The sequence below is a fragment of the Nansenia antarctica genome, assembly GCF_963989245.1.
Source record: "Nansenia antarctica genome assembly, chromosome: 3".
NCBI classification, from domain to species: Eukaryota; Metazoa; Chordata; class Actinopteri; order Argentiniformes; family Microstomatidae; genus Nansenia; species Nansenia antarctica.
In genome coordinates this window covers 45,023,476-45,036,182 of record NC_137688.1, presented here as the reverse complement: position 1 = coordinate 45,036,182, position 12,707 = coordinate 45,023,476, and the positions used below count along the sequence as shown (strand labels likewise).

At 42.7% G+C, this 12,707-nt stretch overlaps 1 protein-coding gene across 1 annotated transcript in view; it reads left to right on the top strand.

Annotated features, from left to right (window-relative positions):
* LOC308154126 (uncharacterized protein) overlaps positions 1-12,707 on the top strand; it is a gene marked incomplete at both ends in the record, with an annotated part of 33,397 nt that overhangs the window by 10,549 nt on the left and 10,141 nt on the right. Inside the window, 3 exons of the mRNA XM_080527303.1 lie at positions 5,230-5,328; positions 6,205-6,264; positions 7,542-7,993. Of these exons, the coding sequence (XP_080383429.1) occupies positions 5,230-5,328; positions 6,205-6,264; positions 7,542-7,993 (611 nt within the window). The remainder of the gene's footprint in view (positions 1-5,229; positions 5,329-6,204; positions 6,265-7,541; positions 7,994-12,707) is intronic.

The following is a 12,707-nucleotide window of genomic DNA, read 5'->3' as shown; positions in this document are numbered from 1 at the left end:
TCCCACTCCTAGGTCACAGAAGTCTCAAACCTGTCCTCTCAACACCCAATGTTACAGGAAGAACAGACAGGACTACAATTCCCAGCCCTTAGACAGGTCAACTACTTCAGAGCGAGCTGTATGTGGTGTTTGATAGGTTAGGGGAAACATCACTCTAGTCTAGTCCAATACCCCAGAGAAGTTTGTTATCAGAAAAAATAAACATATTTGTGAGACACATTTCATTTGTTTATTTTGGATTGAGACCACTCTGGTGTTGAAACATACAATTTGTTTGGTTTGAGTGCTCATGATCAACATGAAAAGCAGGACATTTCACAGAATGACAAGATAATGATGTCTGTATGAATGCTTCATTTATGGATATGCTTTATTGAAGGAAGCCACTGCTTGGTAAACAACAAGAGGTATACTAAGGAACAGCATAGAAGTACACTGTACTTACATTACATTTAGACATTGTTTCGCCGGCGTCTAATGATCGCAAGGTCGGTAGATTGGCGGGTCGAGCCCTGGCTGGCTACATGTCGAGGTGTCCTTGGGCAAGACACTGAACCCCAAATTGCTCCCAATGAGTGGGCCGGTGCCTTGCGTGGTAGCTTGCCGCTATTGGTGTGTGAATGAGAGGCCATTGTAAAGCACTTTGGAATAAGGCACTATATAGGCTAAGTCAGTCCATTTACCATTTTATATAAAGTGCCTTGAAAAAGTATTCCAAACATCTATAGGTGTCACGATCCAACTGTTCCTAGTTGTCATGGTAAGCTCAGGGGGTGTTGATTGGCTACCCAGGGTACATGGGGGAGTGGCTTGCCTGTTGGCGGGACTCTCGAAAGGTATATGACAGGTGCTCATTAGCTACCTGGGGAGTCGAGAGAGTTGAGAGTGGAGTTATCCGAGAAGAGAAATACTGATTGAGACGCCTTACCTAGAAGAGAACCCCTTGGACAATTATTATCAAGACTATTACCGTGTGAAATAGTGGATTACCCCCGAGGTCGTGTTGTGTCGTGTCCGGTTTTGTTGTTGTATGTTATATGTCAATACTGAATGGGAAGGAACACCCCACTGAACGAACGTGCGGGCTGTTCAGTATCCCCGCGGACCACGCCACGATACATCGGAGCCAGGTAAGCCATTTCCCCTTACCATCTACCTGGGTGCTGTCAGCTAACCCTGAGCTAATCTACCTGTGTCCGGCCTCGGCCCTGTGTGGGAACGAGCCCATTGACTATCAATGTACGCACATGGCTGGTGGGTCGTGACATAGGCTAATCCCATATCTGACCCTTTGAAAGTATGATAAAGATTGAAGATTAATGCAAAAATAATTCCATATTAAATGCATTTCAATTGCAGATTGTGAGGTAGCAAAATGTGAAAACTGTGCCAGGAGTAGTAGTACAGGCATTATACAATATGACCTCAGACAAATTGCAACAGAAACTCTTTCAACTGTCCTAGTCTCATGGATATGTCCTTCATAACATATCAAAAGTCTTAAGAAATCCAAGTGGTGGAAAGTATTGAAAAATACTGAAACTGGTGATGCCACAATTTCCCATTGACGCCCATGTTAAATAATGTTTTTATGCATGTCTTCTTGTCTGATGTCCACACAAAGTGTTCAATACTGTCCACAATCACCCAGAAACTGTTTTACATGAGACATGGAGTTGGATGCAGTACTATATGTGTGTAAAAGGAAATTCTTAACCCATAGATGCATACAGGTAAGTGGGTCAAGATGAAACAGTGGGTTCGTTTTCTTGCAATATATTTGTAATGAAAGGTGTTTATCATTTCATATTCCAGGTATTCCTAAAAATATATCAGACCATCTAACCCTAACCCATTAAAAAAAAAGATTTACCTTTTACACTTTTTATGTATGTTTTGTATTACTAGCCCAAGCTTCCATAAGAGGGTCAAAGATACCTGCATGCATCTGATCTGGATGAAGTTGCTGTCCTCTATGCACAGTTGATGGAGGGATCTATTATTTATTAATTAATTATTAGGGATCAGTGTCTGCAGAGAAGGCTTGCAATGCTGATGTGATACTCAGAATAAAAGAACAACTCAAAAGCAAAAGTGAATACTTAAAATCCTGTAGCAGGACAGCTGCCCTCTGGTTGCAGTACATGGATATGGTGGACATACTTCACAAGTTTCTGAGAGCTGAACGTACTGGCAATTGGGCACTGCACCTTGAGGCAATATCAGAAATGCTTCCTTTCATGGCAGCATCTGGCCACAATCTCTACATGAAATCGGCTCGGATCTATGTGCAGCGGATGTGCAAGCTCCATTTACATTTTACTTATTTTTTTATTTTATTTTTTTAAATTTTTTGGCATTTAGCAGACACCTTATTCCAAAGCGACTTACAATCAATACATTTGACTAAGCAAGTGAATCATCAATCCACCAGTCGTAGCAGGAAGAATAATCCAGCTCAGGCCCGGGGCCATTGATAGAAGGAAAAACCTTCTTCTAAACCTAGGTTGTTTTTTTATTTTATTTTATTTTATTTTATGTTATTATATATAGACACTGGAGAAACAGAGAAACAGTACAAGGGGTCAATACACGTTTTTAGGGGACACAGTAGAGGGGAAAAGCGGGTGTCTTCAGGAGACGCAGTGCTGGGGTGCAGTAGATGTCTCAGGAGGAGCAGTTAAAAGTTAAGGGAAACACAGACACATCCACAAAAGACATGACACACCGCAGGCGAGCAGGTGGGAGGACTGGAGCAGCCGTAAGACATGCCTATTACGTAAGACATGCCTATTACGTAAGACATGCCTATTACGATGAATTACCTGTTCCTTTCAAACAACACAAACAAGCAGCAGTTCATCAACATGCTCAGTGGTCACCTACAGAAGAACTATCAGACGTACCATGCTTTCAGAAAAAAAGTCAGAAAAATAAGATTTCAGAATAAAAGTCCGAAAATAAACATTCAGAATAAAAGTCTGATAAATAACATTTCAGAATAAAAGTCTGATAAATAACATTTCAGAATAAAAGTCAGAAAAATAAAATTTCTTTTATGCGATAGGACCCGATAGATGGTGAACTATGCCTGGGCAGGGCGAAGCCAGAGAAAACTCTGGTGGAGGTCCGTAGCGGTCCTGACGTGCAAATCGGTCGTCCGACCTGGGTATAGGGGCGAAAGACTAATCGAACCATCTAGTAGCTGGTTCCCTCCGAAGTTTCCCTCAGGATAGTGCTCTGTTGAGTGCTCTGTTGAGTGCTTTGAGTGCTCTGTTGCATTGAGTGCTCTGTTGCATGTAGCAACTGCAAAGGATTGGGGTATGCAAACTCATCTCAGGCTGCATGTGATGAAGATGATGACGATGAAAATGGTGAAGATGAACCAGACACGTACTGATAAAGTTTTACTTAAAAGTTAACATGTTTACGTTTTTGTTCAATAGTGCCAACATACTGATTAGTGCAAATCTACCAGTCCAAAATATTTTGAAAGTAACATAAAAGTGTTATTTTAATAATATTGTTTTCAATTGTTGTTAATCAATGCCTATATTAATGTTGATTACTGCCAATTTATGTTGCCTTGTATAAAAGTATATTAATTTAGTGATTCGATTAAAGTTTCAACATTTTAAAGCTTTATTATGTCATTTTTGGAAGCAAAAACGTGTTACCAGGTTATGGTAAAAAAAAATACTTTCCACCACTTGGATTTCTTAAGACTTTTTATGTCATAGGAGACATTTATGAGCAATAAACAGTTGAAAGATTTTTTGTTGCAATTTGTCTGAGGTTCCTCTTTTCTCACAAAATGCCTGTACTATAGGGTATGTAAGTACTGGTACAAGCTACTGGTTGCATGTCATTGCTTTTCTGGCATTTATGGAAAGTCTGATTTAGTGAGACTATGCCATTCAAGATCAACACTAAACCCACTACTAGTGACAGATATTACTGGGTAAATCAACAAAGAGCCTAATAATAATAAAATAAATAAATAAAGTATTTATCAACCTGTCAGTCAATTGTTGGAATTCTGTATTTTATGCTCTAGGCAAGGGGTCGGCCATAGACGGCGACCCTGGAGCAATTAGGGGTTCAGTGCCTTGCTCGACACGTGGCCAGCCGTGATTCGAACCGCTGCGAGCTGCCGACTTTTGCAATCATTAGATGCCGCTGTACTGGCTTCTTTGCTTAGCACACCAAAATGGTTTGTGTGCACAGCAGCCAGTGGGCCCAAAGGCAATACACGGTTGTAAAACAACAACCATACAAGATGTAACCAGATTGACTTTTTCAACACAAACAAATAGAGGCAAGGAATCTAGAGGTGAATTACTGTATATGTGTTTACTTTTACACAGTATTTCTCAGTATAAAATCAAATGTATTGTATTGATTATGGTGTGTGTGTGTGTGTGTGTGTGTGCGTGTGCGTGTGCGTGCGTGCGTGTGCGTGCATGTGTGTGTGTTCTGGCTAAACTACCTAAAGTGAGGACTTGGACCTGATAACACACCAATAGAGTGGGGACCAACATTCTCTCTAACTTCTCTCACTACATTTACCTTACCAATTGCTGTAAAACATTGTTTTAAGGTGCCTGGTATCAAAATCTACGTCCTCACTAGTCAGAAAAGGTTACCACATCTCATTTGGTGAGCACAACCAACATTGATTGCACTTAATATATACATAGAATCCAGGTCAATATTAATATTTATGTTGCATAAAAAAAATATAACTGATTCCAACGACTTCATTCTTTAATAATTTCTACTTGTGTATCCATTTTGTCCATTTAAGTTACTATTTTTTTGTCTTTTTTCTAAACAGACAAGAACAGCTGAAAGCAGTGGGAGCACTGTTAACCTTAAATGCGATGAGAGCAGCATTATCTCCAGTGATGAGAGCATTTCTTTCTCCAGTGATTTTAAGTCCTCAGAACATGTTCCAGTCCTGAGAAGAACAGAGAGTGTTTTTGTAAGTTTACTTCTTAATTATTTGCCATCCTAGCTTAGTCTTTTGTAAATTAATGAACAATTGAAAAATATGTTATTTCATTTGTGCTCTCCCCCTCTCTAAGCTGATTAAGGAAACACTGGCGGATCTTTCCGGTTCCAGAGAGGGAGGGCATTATGTTCTTATTCCTGAAACTGATGAAGATTCTGAACACTCTTGGCAACCCAAATCCACCCGTTCTCGAAAGAAAAGTTCTATCTTTCCAGACATTGAAGATGAGCCTGATACAGTCAGAGCAAAGAGACAACATATCAAGTCTTCCAGTGGGCACACTGCTTTTTCAAAACCAACTTCAGAAAGTAAAGGTGAGTCACCAGTGGCCCTTCAAATCTACACACGACCAAAGCGATCTCATACCTCCCTCAACAGGAATCCAAATGTAAAACCATCTGAAGAGAGTGAAACCCATACCGATGTTTCCTTAAGTTCACTTGACAACAGTGAAGACAAGTCCATCCCAAATGCTAATGAATGTTCTGACAGCAGTTCTTCAGACCAAACAAAAGGCTCTATAACCCCTCAGAAATCAGCCAAGTCTCAAACATTGAAGCACAGAAGACTGTGTCATACAGACAGGAAGGGTCTCTCTAACTTCCCGCATTCTCGAAAGCGGATTGCTGACTTTTCAGACAGTGAAGATGAGTCTGATGCAGTGAGAGCAAAGAAACCAGCTGTCATGGCTTCCAGTAGGCAAGAGACTCAGCAGGAAGACCATCTCACGGGCGATACCGTAAATGTACAGGCATCAGGCAAAAAAATCTATGGAAAAAGGAACTACAACAAAAGACAACATTGTTTGTTTTGTGAGAAGCCGTTCAGCAAAATGGCTAGACATTTGGAGCGGGCCCATCTGAATGAACGGGACGTTGCCAGGGCCCTCAGCTTCCCCAAAAATTCAAAAGAGAGGCGACTTCATCTGGAGGTCTTAAAGTGTCCATGTATTGTCAAGAGTGATTAAGAGCAGATTCTGGTCTACAGCTGATCTCTCACAGAGGCACATTGAAATGCAAAGTGATTGCAGTATCAGCTTTGATGAGTAGCTCAGGTTTTGAAAACTAGTTTTGGTGGGAATGAATTGAAATGGCCTAATCATTGTTACAAAACTGGACTATCGCCTTAAGAACACAATGTTGTGCCATCATTTTAGTTGTAGTTCTAATTAACATTTCCATCTCCATTAGGAAACATCCAGCCACAGTCCATGTCTTCAGACCAGATCAGAGATCAGGAGACTGTTAAAGGTAGGGGCAAATATTACCCACTCACTAAGAGGCAAACATAGAAGAGAAGATCTCTTGGTTCTGCCCTTTGGAACTGTTAGGAGTTCAGTCACTAGAAACAAGTAGCGCTAAAATGATCCATACCTACAGTGTAGCAGGAGTAAGATGGCTTGAAGCTGGTTTGATTCCTTAGACTCTTGATGATGGTGTTACACTTTGACTGCCCTTCTCCCACTATTCTGTGGCTTGATATTTCCCCCTAAGGACGGTGTCGGTAACATGAGCTAAAGACCATGGGAGTATGCCTTCCTGACCCTCAAGTAAGGTGTGAATAATTTGCCATTTAGCAGACGCGTTTATCCAAAGCGACTTACAATGACCAATTACAGGGACATTCCGCCTGGAGTAACTGAGGGCTAAGTGCCTTACTCAAGGGCACACTAGTGGTGGTGTTCCAGGCGGGATTTGAACTCACAACCTTCTGATCATCAGCCCACCTCACTATCCATTAGACCCCTGCCTCCTGAATGACCCTAGCTAGGGCGCTAGGCTAGACGGGCTCACCTGTGGGCTGCCACTGTGTTGGCCTCTGTAGACAGCTCGGTCACCATCCGCATCTTTGTGCTACAGGAACCTCTGCCTTCTCTCTTCAAACTGATCTGTGCCGATCATACATCCTTCCCTATCTAACTAAACAGTTCTCTTAAAGAATGAGTAAGGTTAGTTCCAACAGTTTATCCAGAACGTGGCCGGAGAGAAACGTTCCCACTTCTCAACAATGGCGTCTCAATTCTCATCTCCCCAGCTGAGTGGCCTTAAACCCATAAGCCACGCCCACATAGCCCCCATGCCATTCGTCAGTATTAACCTACACTTAATCCCACTAATATGCATACTAACTCAATCCAAACTGAACACATCCTAAACTAATATCCTAAAATATGTGATTAAGAGCAGTCTGGTCTATACTCTCTATTAAACTCTATGGGCCGGTTTCACAGACAAGGCTTAAGCCTAATCCTAGACTAAAAAACATCTTCAATGGAGATTTTACATTGCCTTGTCTCTGAAACCGGCCCCATAACTCTGATAGAGGCACATTGAAATGCAAAGAGATTGTAGTATCTGCTTGGAACAGTGGCTCAGGTGTTCAGTGATTCTGGTTTTGAAAACTTTGTGAATTAATTGAAATGGCTTAATTGTTACAAAACTGGACTTTCACCTTAAGAACACATTGTTGTGCTATAAAATGGTTGACTTTTTGCTGTGGTGCTAATTAACATTTCCATCTCGAATAGGAACCATCCAGCCGCCGTCCATGTCTTCAGACAACAGAGATCAGACGACTGTTAAAGGACTGTTAGAGGAGGGGTCCCCTCAGCAACAGCAATGTGAGCAGGAGTGTCCCCGTCTGGGGCTCGAGGACGCAGAGACCACATTTAAAGAGGAGGAGCAGCAGCTTCCAGAGTCTGATACCAAAGACATCATCATTCTCCGTGTAGAAAGTGACTATAATCAGGACCCACATCTGCACAAAACCCAACCAGTGGAGGATGAAGTAATGGATTTTATACCTAACAACAATACAGCTGAGCAGATCAAAACAGAGCCTAGTGGAGATGATGGAATATTAGAACCAACCATTGAGTCTAAGCCATTCCCTGCAGTAGGCCTACATCCAAACAGTTCTGCAGAACTGATTCAACGTCTAGATGGGGAGGAGAGTGAACTTGAAGGACTGCTGTCAGAGGTAAAGCCACTCAAACCAAAGACAACACAGTCAAAGAAAGGACAAAGCCTGCCTAGTTCTAATTTGAAAGGCCCAATGAGGCTTCACTCTGGGGAGAAACGATATATGTGCAAAGATTGTGGCAAGAGTTTTACACATAAGGGTCACCTGGCAGTGCACATCATGATTCATACTGGGGAAAAACCATATAGCTGCCCGTGTTGTTATAAATGCTTTACTTGTAGAGGTAATTTAAAAAAACATATGCAAATTCACACTGGTGAGAAACCGTATCATTGCGATAAGTGTGGGAAGAGCTTCAGACAGAAGGTTCACCTGGTGCTCCATAAGAGGAGGACTCATATCAGTGAATGAATGAATGAATGAATGAATGGACTTTATTGTCATTGCTACAGTACAGGTACCAAACAACGAAATTTTGGAGGGGTGGCGCTGTCATGCGAAATCGTGTGCACTGCCAAATCGTGTGCACGCGTCACGACCTAACGCGTCACGACCAGCTGGCACACGTCACGACCAGCTGGCGACTGTGACGCGTCAGTCTAGTGTTTTTGAAACCTCCGTTTAGCGAAAAGCTTTAATTTGGCTCTACAAGTGTCAAATGTCATTTTATGAAGTTTTAATATGTTTTCAGGCGAGAAAGTAACCATATATATTCACAAAATGTATCCGGTTTATCAAAATAACCCTTATATCTATCTGATCTGACGGTTTTTTTCACAACGTTATTACTTGTCACTTTAAGCCCAGGAGGGAGTTAGCGATTAGCGATGTTTAGCTTAGCTTAGTTTAACAGAAGTATCTTCACTTTTAACATGACTTCCCGTGGTCGTAGAGGGCTGGTCGACGGCTTAAAATGACCGTGTATACCTGTAGACCTTATCCAGCTATAGTCTTGTGTTTCTACCCCGGGCATAGCCGGTGTTATTCACGGACAAACACTCCTGTTAGAGTGGTCTGATCAGCAGATCATTTTCTCATAAAGTTGCAAACGCAACTCAGCAATTCAACTTAATTAAAAAAATGCGCGTTTCGTTCAAGATCCATTAGAGTAGGACATGTACAGTTATGATAACTACAGTCATATGTAACTTTTGGACTAGTATAGTAGTTGATATTGTAATAAAACGTGCCAATGTCAGACGATGAACAAACACACCACGAGTCCACACTGATTCAGAAAACAGAATAAACTTTATATATAAATACACAACACTTCAGGGGGCTAACGTTTGCAAAAGAACTGTACAGGTTACAATCAGGTATATAATAATAGTTAGGGAGTAACATATCATTCACAAATTCAACAATAATAGAACAGATAAATACACAGATAGCCCTGCTACGTCCTCCGTGAGGGCCCGTTCCCCTGTACATAAGTCCCTGTCCAGCCCTGCTACATCCTCCGTGAGGACCACCTCTACCACATCCTGGTGGTGTGTCTGAGGTGGTGGTGGTAGTGGTGTGTCTGAGGTGGTGGTGGTGGTGTGTCTGAGGTGGTGGTGGTGTGTCTGAGGTGGTGGTGGTGTGTCTGAGGTGGTGGTGGAGGGTTGGGGTAACATCTGGGAGGTTAGGGGATAACATCTGGAGGGTTGGGGGTAACATCTGGAGGGTTGGTGGGTAACATCTGGGGGGTTAGGTAACATCACACCAATCAGCTCTCCTGTTGAGGTAAGCAATAACCATCTTGTTAGTGTAAACACACAAACAAGCACAGATATGTACAGTCAAAATAACATTTTGTGAGTAAACACATTTCTAAATCATCCCTATTCAATGTGACTTACCAGTGTACTGGGTGGATGGGGATGAAAGGTAACTGTCCAGATGTAATTTTGTCCAAAACATCTTGGTGCTGTGTGAATGAATGAGCATACATTTAATGTATTAGTAATGAAACAATCAATATGAACATTTAAAAATAACAATGATGTAATTGTGGCTCATACTTGCAGTAGCCTGAGGTAGAGGTGGTCCTCACGGAGGAGGTAGAGGTGGTCCTCACGGAGGATGTGGTAGAGGTGGTCCTCTCTGAGGATGTGGTAGAGGTGGTCCTCACGGAGGATGTGGTAGAGGTGGTCCTCACGGAGGATGTAGCAGGGCTGGACAGGGACTTATGTACAGGGGAACGGGCCCTCACGGAGGACGTAGCAGGGCTATCTGTGTACAATCTGGAAAATACTTAAAAAACAACTTTACAAGCAGTACAAACAAATTCATTAGGAAACATAATATTAATTGACACACAAGACGAATGGAACAACTTGAAACACCTCCTGCAGGATACCTGAAGCTCTGGTCGGATGGTCCTCCTGCAGATGCAGTGCACACTAACGTCCATAGTGTACACTGACTGGGCCGTGCGTGGACACCGTATGGAGCTGCGGAATGGTTTCAGGTGCTCATACTGAAAGCAGGAAAAGAGGTGCGCACGCATATCAGACTGATCAAATTCCTTGCTTGCTGGGTCCTCACCTCTGCAGCATGTGAGACTGTTCGCAATAGCAAACAGCCCACAGTCTGAGCTGCCTCTCTGCTGCTGGACATCAGGCCACTGCAGAAGGACCTTGGGACCTGAAAAAGAGAGGAGACCTGTTATTTGAGAAATGAACTCCTCGGTCGACCCGTGACCAGCGGAGTCATAAATGTTAACAGTACCTACCTCGCAGTTGATGTTACTTACCGTAACCCAGTGATTTGAACAAACATTTAAAATCTGAACAAACCCCTGGGTTGATGCAGGCACGGAGGAGAGGAGGGAGAGGGACGTTGTGGCGTAGAGGCCTCCTACATGGGGATGTTGAGCCTGTAAAAGAGCCTGAGCATTGTCAATGGAGAGATCATTCAGCCAACAATTGGGAGTCAGAACGAAAGGCCTAAGCACCTCCAACCCGCTACGTAAAGCTGGACAGGCCCGCCCCAGCTGAACATCTGTGATGGTGACATCTAGCAGCTGAGATGGTGCCTAAAAAACATAATGATGTTGGGTTAAAGGGACTGTCATGTTACAGTACTCAGCCATTGGAATTTTGATTATTTAAAATGAATGAAGCTAGGATTTTTAAGTGTACCTGAAGTGAGTCCCACTCCGGCTCAGAGTTTAGCGGTTCAGGGTCATCAGAACACACTGGCTCCGGTGGATGGGACACAGCTTTCTGAGTGGGCGGGCAGGCTCGGAATCCTTAAGTCAATCAACAAAACAATTTTAGAATGACATCTTGTGGTAAAAAAAATACAGTTTCACATTACATTAACTTTAAAATGTGAACTGTATGTTACACTTACTCGTCCGCAGAGGCTTCACTGAGGCATAGGGGGTTTTGGTTCCCAGTTGTTGGCCATCCAAGGTCTCCAACTGCACCAAATTGTTGTCCCCAACCTCAGTCACCCTGAAGAAAATATGTATTAATAATGGCAAAATTGGACATCACACATCACCCTCTCATTCTGAATATTCTTAAAAGTCTAACATTTACCGGTACGTAGTTGGCCAGTCTGGGTCCATTGTGCCACCAGGTCTCACACGTTTCCTCTCATTCTTCTTCAGGACCTCCATGCCCGGGAGGATCTCAAACCGCTTGGTTCCCTTCTTGATCCTCTTCCGGTAGCTTTCCCGCTGTTTCTCCTGGGCCTTCTCCACGTTGAGTCGCACCTTGATCGTTGAAGAAAAAGCGAAGCAGCAGAGATTGTAATTCTCTGTTGTGCAGTATAGCTCTGTATATTGCTGAGGCATTGTTATTGCTTTAGCAGTTACTTAGCATCACTCAGGTGGTTGTTCAGTATATAGTTGTGTAATATCTTTCACCTCGTCAAAGACCTCCTCATCCTTCTCAGCCCTGGCGTGGAGATAGTCTGCAGCGGTGTCTTCATTAATCTCGTCCATCTCCACAAAAGGACGGTCGCCTGTGATCTGAAATGAGAGGCAAATAGAGATACGCAATACATACATTTGCATAGAGTTAGTGTTTTATTTTTTGTTTATATTGAGAATCAATTTGCAAAACAAATTATATATTATAAGAACAATAATATCAAGAGTTGACATACCTCAGAGGACAGCCGTGGCTCCCGACCGTACATCAGGCGGTAGGGCGAGTACTTGGTGGAGGCCTGGACGCTGGTGTTATGTGCGAAAAGGATTAACTTAAGGTTGTCCTCCCACCGTTCCTGGTGCCCTTCCAGAGATTTCCCGATAGCGCTCTTGAGTGTTTGATTGGTCCGCTCGTCCAGTCCGTTGGTCTGGGGATGGTAGGCAGAGGTAATCCGGTGCTTCATCCCCCACTTCTCAAACAAAATCTGGTTGACCTAAAAGTAGTAAGACAGAAGTCATTAGTTTTGTCCATACAAGTATGTCCATAACTGTTACAAGATCATATGTTTTAGCAAGTACATGACCTTGTTGCAGAACTCTTTGCCCTGGTCAGTCAGGATGACCTCCGGCGCACCATGGGTGTGGAAGATGTCTATCAGGGCCTGGGATGTTGCCACTGCCGTCTTGTCCTAGCAGTGTATACACACAGGATATGGTACTATTATATTAATACTTATAATGTTAATTTTAAGATGAAAATTGGGATACATGGTGATGAACTGTTCAAGTACAATACATTCAAGTATTTTAAAAAGCATGGTCATGATCATTATATTTGAGAAAACAACACTAAACACAGATATAACACACCTGGATAGGAATGGCCTCCACCCACTTGGTGAA